The sequence below is a fragment of the Oryza sativa genome, chromosome 3 (assembly GCF_034140825.1).
Source record: "Oryza sativa Japonica Group chromosome 3, ASM3414082v1".
In the NCBI taxonomy this organism is placed as follows: domain Eukaryota; kingdom Viridiplantae; phylum Streptophyta; class Magnoliopsida; order Poales; family Poaceae; genus Oryza; species Oryza sativa.
The window spans coordinates 929546-948299 of record NC_089037.1 but is presented as its reverse complement, the minus strand read 5'-3'; the positions used below and the strand labels follow the sequence as shown (position 1 = coordinate 948299).

General features: G+C 45.4%; 3 protein-coding genes across 4 annotated transcripts; 1 reads left to right on the top strand and 2 right to left on the bottom strand.

The window, feature by feature from the left end:
• The first annotated feature begins 1481 nt into the window (after window positions 1–1481).
• LOC4331403 (COP9 signalosome complex subunit 1) lies at window positions 1482–5534 on the top strand. Its single transcript, XM_015776128.3, has 6 exons — window positions 1482–1974; window positions 2769–3089; window positions 3770–3886; window positions 3974–4059; window positions 4729–4963; window positions 5039–5534. The coding sequence occupies exons 1-6, from the start codon at window positions 1588–1590 to the stop codon at window positions 5216–5218; spliced, it is 1326 nt and encodes a 441-aa protein (XP_015631614.1). The 5' UTR covers window positions 1482–1587; the 3' UTR covers window positions 5219–5534.
• A 429-nt stretch (window positions 5535–5963) lies between these two features.
• On the bottom strand, window positions 5964–8439 carry LOC4331402 (RHOMBOID-like protein 2). The gene is made up of 5 exons (XM_015776129.3): window positions 8052–8439; window positions 7555–7718; window positions 7280–7443; window positions 6911–7164; window positions 5964–6300 (listed from the first exon to the last, which is right to left on the bottom strand). The coding sequence occupies exons 1-5, from the start codon at window positions 8333–8335 to the stop codon at window positions 6189–6191; spliced, it is 978 nt and encodes a 325-aa protein (XP_015631615.1). The 5' UTR covers window positions 8336–8439; the 3' UTR covers window positions 5964–6188.
• Window positions 8440–12486: 4047 nt separating this feature from the next.
• On the bottom strand, window positions 12487–17993 carry LOC9267662 (uncharacterized). Of its 2 annotated transcripts, none has more exons than XM_015777169.3 (4): window positions 14520–17993; window positions 13548–13759; window positions 13164–13431; window positions 12487–13046 (listed from the first exon to the last, which is right to left on the bottom strand). In XM_015777169.3, exons 1-4 carry the CDS (start codon window positions 14823–14825, stop codon window positions 12765–12767), a joined length of 1068 nt encoding a protein of 355 aa, XP_015632655.1. In that variant the 5' UTR covers window positions 14826–17993; the 3' UTR covers window positions 12487–12764. The 2 variants fall into 2 exon arrangements, with proteins under 2 accessions (XP_015632655.1, XP_015632654.1); XM_015777168.3 differs by having other exon boundaries at window positions 17590–17993.
• Between the last annotated feature and the right edge of the window lie 761 nt (window positions 17994–18754).

The following is an 18754-nucleotide window of genomic DNA, read 5'->3' as shown; positions in this document are numbered from 1 at the left end:
GCACACGTGGATGGAGATGAAAAATAAAGTGCATTCCGGTGCAAGGTGTGTTTAGCCTTTTAATTGTGTGGTTGTGGTTGGTTGCCAGTGCTAATTCAGAGCTGTTTGGTGTCCCGTAGCTATGTCCGCCTAACTCTTGGAGTTTTGTTGTTAATATTAGTTGAAATCGAGTGAGACACAGAAAATTTACATGACTTTTGCAGAATTTTGTCTGAAAAATGTGAAATTGGAAAACTTCCTCGTGCGTTTTATGTTATTCTCAACTGTATCAAATGTAACCATCCTGAAGGACTGTGCAATGCCAAGACTCTTGTAGAATTGCAGTTGCAGATAGAAAAGCTGACGAAGATGGCAGCTAGCGGCTGAACTGGCTGGAGATGGGTTCAGAAGCTGCCAGTGTTAGATTTCGGCGTCTCAACTTGCAAGCATTTGGGTAGTTGAACGAATCTCTGAGATGACTCATCTCCGACGCAGATTATCGTACTAGTCGTCGTAGGACAGAAAAAAGAAACACCAATGGCCCGACACTGACGCAGATTGTAGTTGGAATCTACTTACACATGAATGAATGATTGATTAAACTAGTGTATTACAGGTCAGCATCCTCTCTCGACAATGTGTTCTGCAGAGCTTTCCGGCTTTCACTGAATCAATTTGCACCATGCAAATGTGCAATTCTCGCGATATCCAAACCACAACGAAGAGAAGTTTCGGCGATTTCATTGAATGAAAACCGAACCTTTTAGTCAAATACACTGAACAACAACTGAATCTTTCGGTCGATTTCACTGAACAAAAACTGAATCTTTCGGTCGATTTCACTGAACAAAAACTGAATCTTTCGGTCGATTACACTGAACTAAAACTGAATCTTTTCAGTGAACAGAAACTGAATCTTTCGATCGACACAACGATTACAGTCTTACTAACCAAGAACAAACAGATCTACACCTACAGATCGGTGCTCTGCTCGCAGCTTCAGCTAGGGTACAGTTCCAATCACACAACGCGACTGGCCACACCGGATGTGCTACACGCATCATTCTTCCTCTTCCTCTTCTTAGGTCGCTTCTCTTCGCTCTGCCCACTTGCTAAACCATACCGGCGATAAACGTGGAGCTCCATGGCGGCCTCGGCCGCGCAGAGCAACAGTGCCCCGCCGTCGGATGGAAGCCCAGAGTCGTCGGAGGCGGCGAAGAGGCTGAACACGCGCGCGGCCTTGTTCAGGGCCACCGGCTTCGACGACACCACCTCGCCTCTCACCGCCCTCATCGCCGCCGCCGCCGCAGCTCGAGCACTCGTCCTCCCCAACGTTGAGGTTTTTTCGGAGTTTCCTCTTCTGGGCTTCGAGCATAATAAACTAATGGGCCGATGTGTAGGCCCATGAAAGCCCAAACTGCTGACCAGGCCGGCCCAATATGATTTTACCTATCTACCCCTGCGATGTGTCAAATTCCAAGCCAAGGCCCTCGTCTCGTCTCGCACTCTCGCATCGTCTTCTCCTTCCTCCGCCTTCCACTCTCTCCGTCGCCTCGCCTCACCTATCTAGGGTTTTGGAGCAAAACCTAGCCTTCGATCCCAGCGCGCATGGACGTCGAGGGCGAGGTCCCGGCCGCGGCGGCGGAGGCCGTGGCCAACGGCCTCGGCGGCGCGGAGCCTTCCCCGGCGCCGGTGTCCGCGGAGCAGCTGGACGTGGAGGCGTACGCCGCGCAGTACACGGGGCGGACGCGCCTGGCGCGCCTCCTGTTCATCGCCGAGAGGTGCGGGGTGGAGGCGGTGGAGCTCGAGGCGCTGCGGATGGCGTATGACGAGATCAAGCGGGGGGAGGACACCATGTTCCACCGGGAAGTCACGAACAAAATCAACGGCCGCCTCGGCCCGAAATACGCGCTCGACCAGGCCTGGACCGATTCCGTCAACCGCCGCGCCGAGCAGCGCAAGGAGAAGCTCGAGAGCGAGCTCAATGGCTACAGGGTGCGAAAACCTAACCACTTAATCCTTATGTTTAGATGAAATCGGTACTTCAATTGCGTTAGTTTCTGGTTGTGATTTGATGAGTTTGAGCATTGGAGCTAATCCTTATGTTTAGATGAAATTGGTTCTTCGTTTCCGTTAATTCTGCTCGTGATATGATGGGTTTGAGCATTGGAGGATATGGATTATGGAAGCATGTCCACATCTCACTGACTCATTATTTGCTTGATTTATGACTACGGTGTTGGTGTGGAGTACGCTGAGTTAGTTCCATGTATGTCCTACTATGTGGATCACGGATGACTGTTCTGCTTTGCGCTGATTCCCACCGGAGTATGATATATATTGGTAAATATGTTCCTAACACGTTTTTTGTGAGAAATTTAGGTAATTTGTGTAGTTAGCTATAACGTTTCAATTTAGATGCTATTTTCTTGGGATGCATTGATGCAAATGCTTGTTAGATTACGACGCAGCGCTGAATTTCAGATTCTGAGTGTGCTGCTGTATCAGCTGGTTTTGGATCTCAGTGCAAGTGCATGGAGTCTATGTTCACCAAACTTTTATGATTGTGGCCTCTTTGGGAGTTGAATCTTCTGCTGATGTTGTATATGGCACAACATTCATCAAAGCCTGCATAAACTAGCTTCTGTAATTTGTTTCTCTTTTCTTTTGTTTGGCTTTGGGTTATTGTTTGCTTTGTGGCCTTGTTGTGCGTACTTCTATTCTAAGGTGATGGCATACTTATTGAAGAAACTAACTTTTCTGGATTTATTTTGTTTCTCAAATTGCAGACCAACCTTATCAAAGAGAGCATCAGAATGGGTTACAATGACATTGGTGATTTCTTCTATGCTCATGGCCACCTTTCAGATGCCTTCAAAAGCTACATCCGTACACGTGATTATTGTACCACTTCCAAGCATATAGTTCAGATGTGTATGAATGTGATTCTGGTTAGCATTGAGTTGGGACAATTTCCACATGTTTCCAACTATGTTAGCAAAGCAGAGCAAACCCCAGATACTTTGGACCCTATCATTGTTGCAAAGTTGCGAGCAGCTGCAGGATTAGCCTACTTGGCAACAAAGAAGTACAAACTTGCGGCCCGTAAGGTTAGTCCTCTAACCCCCTATGTTACTTACCTTTTCCGTAAGGTTATCAAAGCAGTAATATGAGGCAAGGTGCGGCTCTAGCATCCCTTGCATCTGCACTTGTGTTTCAGTCGCTTCTGAAAACCCAAGCTGCCATTCGTTGATGCTCTGTCCTGCTCTGTCAAGTTGCTGATGTACAAGGGAAGCAATGATGGCAATGGACAGCAGCATAGTGAAAAACAATGTAATTTGCAATGATGGCTATTGGCAGTGGCAGTATCGACTTCAATCTCCACCCATTTCAATTTGCCTCCTTTATCCCTTGATCTGCCTCTTAAGATGAGGCGACAGCTGTGGTGGTCACACTGGATCTTCTGGACGCCTTGATAACCTTTCCCCTCATGCTTAACCTTTTAAGTCAATATTTTGTAGATACATATGGTTAGAAGTCAATGTTATTTATTTATGTTTCAACACAAATTTTTCATTTTTTTAACTTAATAAACAATTTCCAACCCGCGTAATAAAATTTCCTAGTTACATGTGCTATGGAGAGCTATGTACTTGTTCTAGCAGATCTGTGCACACAACCTTTTCAGAGAATGGGATGTCAACAATTGTGAAGTACTCCGTATGTATTTACTCATATGTCATGTTCTTTGTTAGCATAGAATTTGCTGCTGAATTTTTCTCCCTTAAAGTTTGTTGAGACAGGACATGAACTAGGAAACAATTATTCTGAAGTCATAGCTCCACAAGATGTTGCTGTCTATGGTGCCCTTTGTGCACTTGCTTCTTTCGACCGTTCAGACCTAAAGGTTTGCTTTCTGTTCGCTTATTTCCTGTCTGGGTGTGTTCCTTTAAACCATTGTACTCAGATATGATTGAATAAACATTTTTTACAGAGCAAAGTTATCGACAACAGTAATTTCCGAAACTTTCTGGAGCTGGTGCCTGAAGTGAGGGAACTTGTTAATGATTTCTATTCAAGGTAAAGTTGTAGCTTCATGTGTTCCAGTTAGTACTCAGTGTACCGCATAATTAGATATAAACATGTGTATCGCTGTTTTTTTATAACATGTTAAATGAAATCCATCAATGAAAGATTTAATGCATTTGTTAATCCAAAATCGGGCATAACACCTTATTCCATTTCCCAAGTGAATCACATTCAGTTACTGTCCTTTATATATATATTCGTCTCATATCAGAACAGCCTCAGAGGTTTGTAATAAATTAATATCACATAATATAAGCAGTCTTTTCCTTAGAACAGTGTTGTCCTCAAAATTCTCTTGTAACTTATAAGAACATTTAATCTACAGTAGTCTTGATGTAGAATGAGAATGATTGTTCCTTTCAAATTCTAACCTTATTTTGTATCCTTTCAAATTCTAACCTTATTTTGTACAGTATGTCGTAGATACATGTGCCTTTGAGTGTTGAATCTAAAAATATCATGTAAATTCGATTATGTGCTGAAAGTTGTCATAGTCCTTATTTAAAACCACTTATTCCCACGTTATAGATTGTGTACACTTCTTATTTCATTCCAAAGCTTTTCCGAGGTCACATTTGTTCGATTCATTCTGATGGATTGCAGTTTACATTTTTTAACTGATGTGTGTTATATCTGCTAACCGTGAAATCGTTGAACCAGTCGCTATGGATCATGTTTGGAGCATCTTGAGAAGCTAAAGACAAACCTCCTGTTGGATATTCATTTGCACGATCATGTAGAAACTCTATACATGGATATTCGCCACAAAGCTATCATACAGTATACACTTCCATTTATATCTGTTGATCTTAACACGATGGCTGCTGCTTTTATGACGTCCGTGTCCATGTTGGAGAAAGAGCTAGCTGCACTGATCACTGAGAACAAAATACAGGTACTTTATCCTCTATTGGCGATGCCTAGGGATTCCAGGTTGTGTTAGGTTTTGCTCATATGTGATTTTCTGCAGGCTCGGATAGACTCCCACAACAAGATTCTTTATGCGAGGCATGCTGACCAAAGAAATGCAACTTTTCAACGTGTCCTTCAAACAGGCAATGAGTTTGAGAGAGATGTTAAGTCTTTGCTTCTGAGAGCTAACCTCATCAAACATGATTTCAACCAAAGAGCTGGACAAAGGAAGATGTGAACTCTGCCACTGCTGTTGCTGAAACAAGGCGTGCCGGCTTATCCTTTTGGACACATTTGTTTTGTGCCTAAAAGTGTATGGGCCATGGAGAAGTTTTGGTGATGAATCATGAATTAGACTGATGACTGAGCATGCAAGTCTGTTTAAATGCGTTTTACCTTTTCGGACAATTCCTTGCTTGCTGTGGTTTTAAATATGATGCTGTGTAAACAGCTCTGGATATTTAAGCATCTAGAGACTTGACAGAACGATCTGTCACATTTGAGGCCAAGCTATTTTTTAAAATATAAATGCTTAGAGCTGGTACTGTGATGCATAGTAACTCTTAGTACGTTTTTACTTGTCTCCCAGTCTTCCTACAGTACTTGTTTTGTCGCAGCCAAAATGTCAATGTTAGCTCGTGGTGGCTTGCTTGATGACGCATTTTTTATGCGATTTTGACCTTCTGATGAGATGATCCGGACTATTTTACTCGCAGGTCATGAATAGTTAAACCTGGTCCTGCATAGCGCGTCGCATACTATTCTTAACTCCACAGCTACGAGTACTATTGAATATGCATGGATTACCATCCACTTGGTGATGGAATCTCTCACATGTGGTGATCAAAGCTGACAATTTTAGACCATACTGTAAACGTACATGCCAACTGGCAGCTTGTGGTAGACGAGCTGTAGCTAAATGCTTGTCCATACAGGTTCAAAGATATGTTTTAATTTGGAAGAAGTGATGCAGGGACAGAAGAGATTCCAAGCCTCAATAATTGCAATACAAAGAATGAATCAATTGTACAAGAGATAGGAAGAGTGGAAGACCCCGACGAGCCTGCCTACAGTATGAGATCGATCGATCAAGAATCCTTCTTTAATCTATCTACAGATAAACAGAATATGTGTTTGCAGCATCATACAGGATTACGCAAAAAGAAAAAAAGTACAGAGAAAATTTGTTCATGGCCTCCTTGTATTTCTCAGTTCGAGCAGGTCCATCTGGAGGTTGGTACACAGCTGAGGTAGTGACACCAGTGGCAGCTGTCGTTGGCGTTCTCCCCGCGGAAGAGCATGGTCATACCAACCGCGAATCTGCAAAAGGTTCAACACGAACAGAGCACGGAAAGAATGAGTTCGGCCTGCTTGCCACTTTGCCAAATTCACCGACAGAAACTCAACAACTTAGTCAGCGTAGTGGTTGCGACAACTATAGCAAATGGTATACAGCGTGGCTGTTATCTAGGTGCATGTTAGCTACTACGCTGGAGGAGAAAAAGGGCAAATCGAGCACGTTATTATATTGGAATATGGACGACGAAAGGGGCCAGCTTAGCACTACAATAATGATCTAGGAATATTTTTTCTGTGCATAAGAAAATAGCAAGTTGAGGTGTTGTGCGGTTTGTGCCTTTGCGTTGTGCTGCTCTGGATGCTGTCATTTCAAATGCCACTCTAGGAATCTGGGGTGCAAGAACAAGCCCAGATCAGCCTCACCACTTAGTTGGCGCGTCAAAATCTATCCATGCATGTGGCGCACTCAAGAACGCACATACCAATCTACTGTATCCTTTATTTTTCTTCCTTTCATATAATGAATAATACTAAGAATTCTGGTGCTATCTCCTACAGTGAAATACGCGTGTCGTGATCTTGGTGAATTGTGGCGGCTTAAACTGAAAATTAAATGGTCTGAAATTCTTACCCGACAATGACGAGGGCAGTGGCGATGGCAAGCAGGATCCACTGGTAGACGAGGTACTTCTTGGAGCTGCACGGGCTGCCGGAGGGGAGGCTGTAGCGCTCCATCCAGCCGAAATGCGGCCGCATCAGCAGCACGAATCCGAGCAGGAAACCCGTCAGGAACCCGCCGATGTGCGCGAAGTTATTCACGTGTGGGAGGATGCCGAGCGCCAGGTTCACCGCGATCACGAACAGGAGGGTGATCACGGCCGCGACCTGCAGCAGATTCGGTACCAATTAATTCAATTCGCTGCCATGTGAGACGCCTGGATTTTGCAAGAATTGTTACTGGATATTGCAGATGGCTCAGATTAAGCGTGCATGTATGTACCTTGTTGGTGTAAATGGTCCAGTTGGTGAGAAGCTCCGAGAGCATGGCTCCGAGGAGTCCAAAGAGAGCACCTGAAGCACCAACCGAGATGTGGTTTCTGATGAACAGAGAGGACAGGACGCTGCCGCCCAGGCCAGACAGGAGGTAGATCGCTCCAATTCGTACTGCAACGTCAGCGAAAGAAACACCAATTCAGATCTTTGTGTTGCAATCGAATACTAGCATACTTGATTAAAATGAGAGAGATGGAAATAGTATCAGTTGTGAGTTGTTACCGTATCCGAACTGCTGCTCAAGGCGCAGGCCGATGAAGATGAGGCTGAGCATGTTGGCGACCAGGTGCAGAACACCGGCATGCAGCCAGATGGAGGTGATGAGGCGATAGCCCTGGTGCTCGTGCACGACCTTGTCCCACACAAGTGCTCCCATCTTCTGTAGCCTGCAAGAACATGATGGAGCAAGTACATTGTGTCAGGCACTCAGGCCCCATCTCATCATCAAGCATCAACAACCCCATGCATGCATGCATCCCCTATGCCAAATTATTAGTTCGTCCAGAAATGGACAGACCAATCCATATCCATCTTTAATCAGTTCGCCCCACTCTGTACATATGATTCAAGTGTGGTGGCCTACTGGTAGTCCAATGCAAGTTGAATTAGTTTTCGAATCATATTGAGGTCTGAATATATACGAAGTTAATTGACGATCGATCGAACAAATTCGTCAAGAAATGGGTACAGGAGATCGATGCAATGATTGATATACTTACGTGGCGGAGGAGGGGCCGAGGAGCGGGTTCTCGTGGAGAGGCTGGAAGGAGAAGCGGCCGAGGAAGCGGGCGATGCACTTGCCGCTGCGAGGCGGGGTGTGGAGGGGGCAGTTGTTGGCGTACATGGTGAGGACGAAGACGACGATGTTGGCGACGAGGAACGACGGGACGATCCACGGCACCCACTCCCTCTCCCCCTCGTGCTGCGGGTACAGCGGCGACGGCACCTTCCCCACCTCCTTCCTCCTCGCCCCCTTCTCCACGTCCGCGTGCGACGTCGCCATTGCCGCTCTCTTTCTCGCTCTCTCTCTTTCCTTGCTCGCGTTCAATTGATCGAGGTGCAGGGTAGTGGTGGTGGTGCGGTGGATGGAGTGAGGCGGTGGACGGCGAGATGCGCGGGGGGAGAGGCGGGAATAAATAAACGAGCGGGCGCGACACGGCTCGCGGCGCGCACGACGGGTTGCTTCGTCGTGTGAATTGTTGCGGGCGCGCGCCGCCCGCAGTTACTACTGTCTCGTGACAGTAGTTTGACCTGCCCGGTTGTTGTTTGAATCGGCAGATCAAATCAATGGTCCAGATCTCACCAACTAGCGCTAGTTTTCGAGACACAACTAGCACTAGTTAGCAAAACGAATTTGCATGTTAAAATTTGGTCCAAATTAAAGAATTGAAAGTCATGCTCAATTCTTCAACTCTAAACTTCAACTTACTCGTTTTACGTTAGAATAATTTTCAGACTCTGAAATGATGAGTTTTTTTTTAAAAAAGAAAATCTATATCAAAGTAGTTTTAAAAAAGCAAATAAATCTATTTTGTAATTAATCATGTGCTAATGATATTATTCGTTTCGTGTGGCGTACAAATCTTCCTCCTCCAAGATGAATCGAACGAAGCCTGTATTTCACCCCAGTAGTGTCACGTTGACTACTCGAAAGGAATGGCATGCACAGGGCGTACTATTTGTGTGGAATGGCTACTGTTGACTTTTTACGGTAGGGTGCATACCGATCACATGGTGTAGTGGGAGCGGCTATTCTATTAGTTTAAAGGATCGCATCAAGGTAGAGAAATGGTGTTAATTAAGTCACGATTTCCTTTGGAAACTAATTTCCAGGCTAAGACTACCTGCGCAATGATTAAAAAGCAAGAGATTGGTTCGGTTTCTTTATCTTTTCGCGGATGCCAGTATGCCGCACCTTACTGTAATTTGGTTGGCAGGGCACCGACAAGGCGTGTGCGATTCAGCGATTCGCATGTAGCAGCATCTCGCAATTCCTTACCCAAAAAGCAACTGACACCTTCTTTGTCTGGCTATGCTAATGGTGGTCATCGACGGCGGCGACCCACACTCCATGGAAAACGGCCAACTCGATTCTGTTCTGGCAAAAGGGAGGGACCAATGCAGATGAGACGAGCAGTTTCTTGCCGCGGTAGCACACAAAACCAACTGCACGACGAGCTCCTAGTACCTTGCTTCAAGCGATTCCCAACCCAACCAACAGCTACATGCGCCGATGTGCAGTGCAGTGCAGTGCAGGAGCAGGAGCAGGGGAGGAGGGCGAAACGGCCGGGCTGCCGCTGGTTGGTTCGGCGTCCCGGGCTGGACACATGCGGCACGCGGGTTTCTCCCGTCTTTTCTCGCGTCGCGTGCGTGAGTTGGCCATCGCATGTTGCCATTTGGGGCGGACGCGGAGTAGTCGCGGAAGGAAGGTATAGTATAGTATAGCTGGCTCGACGAGTCACTCGGGGTGGGCGGCCGCGGCTCGTTTCGGTGTCGGTTTGGCCTCCTGCGCGCGGTGGTGGTGGGTGGTGCGCTCGGTTGGTCGCGTCCGGATTGGGTTCGATTCGATTCTCGCGTGTGCATGTGCGAGCTTGGGCTTAGCTCATCCTGATTGGAACTGGAATTAGAATTGGAATAAGGTGTTGGTTCGTTGTGCTGCGGTGCTGGATCGTCTTGTCCTGTGTCTGCGTGTGTGCATTAGGGGATTATTATCTTTGTTGTCCCTGTTAAAGTGCTGCTGCTACTGATTGCGGATAGTCTAATTAACAAGTTATATGTATGATGATGATGGTGTAACGCCAGATTAGCAAAGCTGTGTCTTGCGTTCCAAATGACGAGATGCTGCTGTCTGATGCATGATTAAAGCCGTCGGCTGGCCCTAGGGGTGTCGGGGAGATAATTTTGTTTAGGATTCTTTAATCTAGTACAATTTGATTGTAATTCAGGATAGGAATGGTTAGGATATGGATTGAACCTAAACCGTTTTAAGTGAGTTCGTTAATCCATGATTTAATAGGGTCGATCCACTATGAGTCTATTATATCAATAGGTTATCTATGGATATTCAAATGGATCGGCTACTCTTATTACATGTGGGTAAAACTCGGACCCAAAATTTTTAAACTCGCGTTCACACTATAAAAACTTATCGAATTCAGTTGAATTTTGGTGGGATAATTTATTGCACAGAGAAGCAACTTTGTATAAATTTTGAGCCCTTTATACAAGTGGGGCCCACGATGCATTACTAGGACCCAAAAATTCTAGTTATACGTGTGTAAAACTCGGACCCAAAATTTTTAAACTCGCGTTCACACTATAAAAACTTATCGAATTCAGTCGAATTTTGGTGGGATAATTTATTGCACAGAGAAGCAACTTTGTGTAAATTTTGAGCCTTTTATACATGTGGGGCCCACGATGCGTTGCTAAGACCCAAAAATTCCAGTTACATGTAAAACTCGGACCCAAAATTTTTAAACTCACGTTCACCCTATGAAAACTTGTTAAATTTAGTTGAATTTTGTAGGAATGAATTATTATATAGCGAAGCAACTTTATACAATTTTTTGAAACATTTATACATGTGAAGTCATTTTGGGTCGAACCCCTTGAACATTAGGTTCTAATGGTTTGATCCGTTTGATCCATTTATATTTTTTGGAGCGACCCTACAAATCCGTTAACACAAATTTACGGATAGGTTTAGTGGATAAATGGATCGACCCTAATCATTCCCATCCTGAATTGTAATATTGTGTGGCTGAATCGATTGCTCCGTGCATATATGTTACTGAGAACGAAACCATTGGTTTATGCAAGATGTGTCGTATAAAAAGTGCATAACAAACCAGCAAGTTTGAAATTGAGATTTACCAGCATAATAAACAGCAAGTTGAAGTTGAAATTTACCTGGCACAATAACCAGCAAGAGAACTCTGTGTTTCATCTCGGATTACACTCCACGGCAAAGCATGTTGCTGGGAGGAACTTAGAGTGTAAATCTGTTTTTTTTTTATGTAGCAGGCCTTATGGCTGTTGTATATCCTAAACTCTTTCCCTAAATCTTAATAAACTTCAGCCGCTTTCTTTGCCGGCTCGACCAAGAAAAAGGAAAAAAGAGTTGAAGTTGAAACTTATCCGGCAAAATAAACCACAAAATTTAACAATTTGACTCTTTCCAAAAACTAATTTCGCAAATGAACCGTTGTCAAAACTTATTTTAAAAATGACCCTTTTGTTCAGCGCCAAATCGTATGACGCTGAACTTAGACACCTCAACGCCATGTCAACTGGCTCTGAATGTTGTGCCACCGTGGATGGGAGGCTGAGTCGGTGTGCCAACGTGTATTCAGTGCCGTGCTATTTGGCGCTGATATGTTTAAGTTCAGCGTCATACAATTAGATATTAAACTAAAAGGTTATTTTTGAAATAAGTTTTAGCAACAATTCATTTGCGAAATTAGTTTTTGAAAGGGTCACATTGTTAAATTTCGTGCAAAATAAACAGCCATACATACGGCGCACAGCTTGTAAAAAGAGCCATTGGAGGCCTTTGAAATTCAGCCCAGTCCCACGGAGTAACTGTAAGCCCACCGCGGCAGAGGGAGGTGCGCGTGCGGGGATCCGCCTTCCGCGTGCTGCAGTGCACTGGCACTGCTGCGTCCGGCTGTTCGTAGCGCCGTAGCGGCTATCAACCCGTGAGGCCGCGACCGCGACCGTGATGCGTCCGGTGACTCGGTGAGGCCGTGACGGGTGATCCACCCACCCCCACCGTCTTAAAGAAAGAAGCCGAGTACCCCGCGTGATCCATGCTCGCATTGAAAGAGCCGACAGCTCTCGGCTGCTTCCGACTTCCGATCGCTGTTGTTTCGGTGTTAGTACTAGCAGGCTAGCTGAGCTGCCTGTGTACGCCCATACCCGTGTGCTTTCCGTCATCACCGTCTCACTGGGTAATGCATTCGGTTGCCCACCTGAACACTGCTAATTTGCGTTTCAGCAGTGCCCCCCGTGCTAGAACTTAGGAACGCCTCGTTCATACGCCACTTGTCATGAGCTGCTGGCTTTTGTATGGGCTAAAATTTCCCTGAGTTATGGACACTGGCCACTGGAGCAGGCTGAAACCGTAAGTAGAGATGTAGTAACATGTAGGAGTACGAAACAAAAGAGTCCACATTGTATAATACTATCACTTTCTTTCCAAGGTCAAAGAACATTTTTGGGTAGCATCTGGGCCACGCCATTTTACACCAAAAAAACAAAAAAAAAACAGAGCAGCTCATTTTACACTGCCCTTTCATCTATATCATCATCATCGCTAATCAGCGAGTAACGAACAGCCTTACCATTTAAACGAAGTAATGTACCGGGTGGGACACTATAACTTAGTATCAGCATTCTGAACTGTTGCTTCTTCTGACTGCTACATATACTCAACCGAAAATGGTCCTAAGAACGGTGTCTCCAAGCCCGGGAACCGCAGACAGGAAGTGCCCGGTTCCGGGGAGCTCATGGTAGTTCGCCCAGCTGAGCCGGCTAACGAGGTATCTCTGCAACACCACCGGCACAAGCCCGTCCTCGTCGCCCTGCCAGATATGCACAGGGCATGGCGGCTTCGGCAAGCTCATCGGGTCAAACTCCCACTTGCCGAACATCACCATCATGTCACGGTAGTACGACTCATGAATGCCTTGTTGTGTCGCCAAGTCCATTTTCTACAAAACCACATGCAAAAAATGTTAAGACTTGACATATACTCCAATAAGAGCATCACAACTTTAGCTTGTAGTGACAACGGAATGCTAGCTGAAATGGAAGCAACGTGGACTGACCTTCTGGAACGAGCCATCCGCCTTCATATTTTTGCGGATCTCGGCATCACGCTTGTTGGGGAGGGGAGTGGTGCCAGCCACGACGGTGGAGGTGGGAAGCCAGCTCTGCTCCATCCACCAGTGGAGGATGCTGGGTGCATGGTGTGAAACACGCAGCGCCCACTGGTCACCCACTTCCTGCTTGTTGTACACCTCGGCAGCCAGATCGGTAGGGAACCCCGGCCACCAGTAGTTCACCACCGGTGCCATCATGGCCGCTCCAGCAATCCTGTACGCACAACAATGACCGCTATTGTCAGTCACTCTTCTTGACACCAACCTACTGCTTGATTTGTTACATTACTGGACGTGTTTGACACTTTTGGCAGGCACTGTGTTGCTCACCTTTCTGGGATGTACTTGAGGGCGCCCCAAACAGCATGGCAGCCGAGGGAGATACCGATCACATAGAACTTGGGGCCTAATCCTAGAGCGTCCGCAAGCTCCTCAACATCGAGGGCAGCGCTCTTCACAGACCGATTGGGGTTTGGATCACTCTCACCATATCCAGCGCGATCAAAGCCTACCATGTACACGCCCAACTCCTCAGCCACCTCCTGAAAATCACATCAAGTTTATGAGTTGGTATGCGCCACAATGCAGAATGAATGGGCAATAGGATATATAAAGTTAAATAAGAAAATGGGAACAGTTAACGTTCGAAGAGAACATCTAGAGTCCAGCCATTCATATGACAAGGTCAACTGGAAAATGAAAATCTGGCACTGACAATTGACAAACTCAACAATTAGGAAAAGAAATCTGAAGTTGAGCATGGCATTTGTACATGGTCAGTCATGAAACTAACAAATCATATTTAAGAATTGAAAAAACATATTCTACTCAACATCCTAAATTGGATAGGTTGACTTGGATTTAGCTATCTCTAAAACTAAAGCGTTGTCTTGAAAAGTCCTAGGCTAGAATTGCAATTCGCTGCCACCGACAGAATCCATATCATCTTTCCAGGCGATTAAAGTGGGCAACAAGATGCCATGAAGCAATTAGGCCAATCAGGAGGGAAATGTGACAGCAATTGAGTGATGTGAACAACAAAAACAGGCAGTTATAAGATAAATCAAGCATAAAAAAAAACTGAATTTGGGGATTTAATCGGTCTGCTGCGACTACATTCATGAAATAATCTTTTGAACCAAAAAAGCTACAGCCTTTCCAATGTATATTCCCCATCTACTCTAGCATCGATTCCGTCGTAACCCTGCCTTGGCGCCATTCCCGATTTCGCGCCATAGCAAGCCAGAAAAGGGAACCCAAAATTAGCAAACCCGGGGGGAGTGGCAGTGCAGGCTGACCGACCGGCGAGGGGCGGACGGAGTCGAGGCGGGAGCCGGTGAACCCGTGGGAGAAGACGACCTTGTACCGCGCGTCCTCCTTCCGCACGCCGGACTCCGCGTACGCCAGGTGCCTCCCGTCCCTCAGCCGCACCCGGGGCGCCGCCACGGGCGGCCCACCGGGCGACCCGCAGATCCGCGGCGGCGGCGGCGGCGGCACCACGGCGCGGGCGATCCAGCTGCCCAGCGCGTCGGCCAGCGGGCCCAGGGCGGACCCGCCCGCCCTCTTGGCGGCGCAGTTCAGCATCGGCGCCGTGGTCAGCAGCTCCATTGCTCCGGCGGGTTCGGGCGCCGGCCACGTCTCGTTCTTGCTGGCTGGGTAGGTAGGTGGGGCTAGTTTTGCGCTATACTCATACAGCCGTACGGTTTTAGTAGGAGCAGAAACGTGGCGTGCGATCCAGCCTAGGTTGACGTGAAGTTAACAGTTTTCTCCCCGGAATTCCAAGGACGGGCAGCCCCTTTTTTGGCTTATTTTCATGTACGCATATTATTATATTCTAACTCCGTCCCAAAATAAGCGAGTCATAGATATCCGTTTCTAATGTTTGACCGTATGTCTTATTTAAAAAATTTATAAAAAAATTAAAAAAAAATTAGTTACGCATAAAATACTATTCATATTTTATCATCTAATGATAATAAAAATATTAATTATAAAAACATTTCAAATAAAACGAACGGTTAAACGTTAAAAATGAATAGTGCAAAACTACACTTATCTTGGGACGGAGAGAGTAAAGTTTAAATTTTAAAACTTAATATTATGTATTTTTTATTATAGTTGATTTTATAACATTTGACTTTAAATCGTTTAAATCGTTAAAGATACGTATATAAAAGTTTTAATTATAAATTATTTTTTAATTACTAATAAGCAATACCTAAACATACACAGAATGAAAAATTAGGACCCAGACTATCTAGAAGAGTTGCCTGGTCTTCTAGGGGGCCAGTCGGTGGGAAGCACGTTGAGGAGAACTGCTGCTCGTCAAAGGTTAGTATGGGGATGGGTAAGGCTGATGCTCATCGAAATTTTTAAACAAAACAAATGATTGACACTATATCAAATCAACGGTGTTCGAGAGAATATTACGATTCGGAACGGAGCTAAAAGGTCAATTTTCCTAACCTGAATTCACGTGGACAGACAAACAACAAGACACTGAATGATTTTTTGTTTTTTAAAAAAATCTGAATGACCTGGCCATGTGGCCTTGAGTGGTACGGTAGCGTATCTAGTATTAGTAGTACGTGTTAATTTGGGAGTGCCTTTAGACTATTCTTCCTTTTTTTTGCTTTTTTCTTGTAAGTTACGGGTCCTTAAGTTGGTTATGCAAGATGGAGGAGGAATAACAGGGAAGGTAAGTACCCAGGTAACTACCCAACTACCCAACGGTATTTAGTTGTACGGCCAATTTTTTTTTTAAAGTATACGGACACATATTTAAAGTATTAAATATAGATTAATAACAAAATAAATTACAGATTCCGCCTGTAAGCTAAGAGACGAATCTATTAAGCCTAATTAATCTGTCATTAGCAAATGTTTACTGTAGCACCATATTGTCAAATCATGACGTAATTAAACTCAAAAAATTTGACTCGCAATTTACATGCAAACTGTGTAATTGGTTTTTTTACTCGTCCACATTTAATGCTATATACATGTGTCTAAATATTTGATGTGACGAAATTTCTGAAAGTTCGAGGAGAACTAAACATATCCAATTTTTACTCTCCATATGAACAGTGGAACTGACAATAGCAGGAGTTCACCGCACTTGGAGTGGAACATGATAGTGTTTGCTTCCAGGTAAGAAAAGAAAACGTGTGGCCATCCATGCTGGTATATTTCTGTACCTAACCTTACTGTAACTCCTAATAACAGTGTGAAAGAAGATTCCGTCGAATACGGCTAAATTTTTAGCCGAGACAGAGTACACGACACTTCAGGACGCGTAGGCTCTACACAAATGACATTTGTCCATTACTCCAGAGAGCAGTAATCAGACGCTTACAGGCAGCTAACCATTTGGAATTTTGGATGGTCGAAAGCAAAAGCTCCTTATACTGATACAGGCACGGATCCAGTAAGGCGCAAGCTAGCTTAACAAAAGAATTGATCCTATGATCTGGCCGGGTTCATGGCAGCACATCAACTGAACTATAAATATACTTAATCTGGCCCTACCACCATGAATGTATCTGAGTTGTTGCTGCTGGTGAGATTATTGGGAGTTTTAGATACAGCTGTTGGTACAGTTGGGCTGATCTAGACAAACCGATACACAGCAACCGCGACCTAACATTCATGAAAGACTTTTTCCAAGAGAGACTTGCACAGCAAATTTTTTATGCTCAAAGAAAGCTCTGTTCCACCGGGCAAATTGATTCTTAGAAGCCACCGAACACCCACCAGCTCATACCCGACCTTTTCCTCCAGTACACCTTTGCGGTCACCGACAGTCTCTTTCGTGCCAGAGAGCTAGCTAAGCTAAGGGACTTTCATGATTAGTTAGCAGTCACTACCACTAAAAAGAAAAAAAAATCAAAGCAAAGTCTTTTGAGTTGTAAATACTCGCGTTCTCTCTTCCATTTCTTACTAATATATTCGTATTTCATAATCCAATAGACTGCCCACAAGGCGATCAACAAGGCTGTTTTATTGTGTTATGATTGGGAACTCTTCTCCAGAAATGTAAAACGGAGCAACTTATTATCATTTAATTAATTAAATATTAGCTTAAAAAGACTTAAAAATAGATTGATATGTATTTTTGAGCAATTTTCATATAATTTTTCTAAAAAATACACTAATTAGCAGTTTATAAATGTTAAATATGTGCGGGAAAATGAGAGTGGTGAAGTTAGAAAGATGAAATCAAGAACACGACCTAATACATCTACAAGGTACTGTATGTCAAGAAAAGTTCGAACTACAGAGAAGATCGTGCATGCATTTGTGATGGAAGAGATGAAATCAGATTAAGGAGAAGAGGGACATGTAGACATGGATGTGGATGGGCTATGTTTACCTGGGAGGCGCGGACGCTGTCCTCGCGGGAGCCGGTGAAGCCGTGGGAGAAGACGACCTTGAAGCGGGCCTCCTCCTTGGGGACGCCGCTCTCGCAGTAGGCGAGGTGGCGGCCGTCGCGCAGCCTCAGCCTCGTCGCGGTCACCGGCGGGCCACCCTCCGTGCCGCACGGCCTCGGCGCCGGCGGCTCGACGGCGCGGGACATCCATCCCGCGAGCGACCCCAGCAGCGCCGTCGCCGGCGCCGGCGTCACCACGCTGCCCTTCGCCACCCCCTCCTCGTCCCACACCTGCGGCATCGACGTCACCCACATCTTCTCCGTGCGCGCGCGGATCGGTCGAGCGAAATGTGTATGAGTGTATGATATGCGGTGTGGCTGCCGATCGGCTTGCTTGCTCACCCGCTACCGAGCGCAGGCGTCAACCACCGCTACTTATAAGCGTGTGATTACGCCGTTGCGTGTGTTGGTGGGTGACCCGGCCGATCGAACGGCTGACCGGCTCTCGCGCTCAATTCTCCAGAGAGAGAGAGAGAAAAAAGTTGGTGAGTGACCACTCACCTACCCCCGTGGTTTGGACGGGTGCATCGAGTGGAATGCGGAATACTAGTTGTACTGGTTGGTTAATTGCTTGGCGGGAGGGTGGCCTTGTGGTGTTTGACCGGGCGAGCGCCAGATATTGTCGTAGCACGAGTGGTCAGTGCGTGGAGGCATTGTGTGGCGTTGGTTGGTGGTTCTTCCACGGTCGCCGGTGATATGCTAACGCGGAGTTGCGGAGGCGGAGGCCGCGGAGCATTACTTGGAACTAATATGGCTGTGTTTAGGTCACACTTAACTTTCCTCCAACTCCTAACTTTCCATCATATCCAAAACTTTATTACACACATATAAACTCTTAACTTTTTTTTCCAAACTATCAACTTTCTAAACTTCTTCCTAATTTCAGAAACTAAACACAGCCTACATTCGTTCGTTTGATAGAATTCCAACTTCTAAATTTAATTTTAAAATTTAAATTTGGAGTTAAATTCTAGAGCAGTTTAAACACAGCTCCATTTTTATAATTCATTTTGTAATAGCGCTTTAGCCAGCTTCACTCCCACTTTAGATTAAGCTGAAACAATTTGACTAGGTCTTAGCTTTAGCCTTAAGAATGTTAGAATAATTG

What these genes read in the sequence shown, in the direction of transcription:
- LOC4331403 (XM_015776128.3), top strand. Translation starts at nt 1,588, where the DNA reads ATGGACGTCGAGGGCGAGGTCCCGGCCGCGGCGGCGGAGGCCGTGGCC. An exon ending in ACAAACTTGCGGCCCGTAAG is followed by an intron (nt 3,090 to 3,769) that starts GTTAGTCCTCTA and finishes TCTCCCTTAAAG; the next exon opens with TTTGTTGAGACAGGACATGA. An exon ending in GTTAATGATTTCTATTCAAG is followed by an intron (nt 4,060 to 4,728) that starts GTAAAGTTGTAG and finishes TCGTTGAACCAG; the next exon opens with TCGCTATGGATCATGTTTGG.
- LOC4331402 (XM_015776129.3), bottom strand. Translation starts at nt 8,335, where the DNA reads ATGGCGACGTCGCACGCGGACGTGGAGAAGGGGGCGAGGAGGAAGGAG. An exon ending in GGACCATTTACACCAACAAG is followed by an intron (nt 7,165 to 7,279) that starts GTACATACATGC and finishes AATCTGCTGCAG; the next exon opens with GTCGCGGCCGTGATCACCCT. An exon ending in ACTGCCCTCGTCATTGTCGG is followed by an intron (nt 6,301 to 6,910) that starts GTAAGAATTTCA and finishes AACCTTTTGCAG; the next exon opens with ATTCGCGGTTGGTATGACCA.
- LOC9267662 (XM_015777168.3), bottom strand. Translation starts at nt 17,901, where the DNA reads ATGTGGGTGACGTCGATGCCGCAGGTGTGGGACGAGGAGGGGGTGGCG. An exon ending in ACAGCGTCCGCGCCTCCCAG is followed by an intron (nt 13,760 to 17,589) that starts GTAAACATAGCC and finishes TGTGATTTTCAG; the next exon opens with GAGGTGGCTGAGGAGTTGGG. An exon ending in CGGATGGCTCGTTCCAGAAG is followed by an intron (nt 13,047 to 13,163) that starts GTCAGTCCACGT and finishes GTGGTTTTGTAG; the next exon opens with AAAATGGACTTGGCGACACA.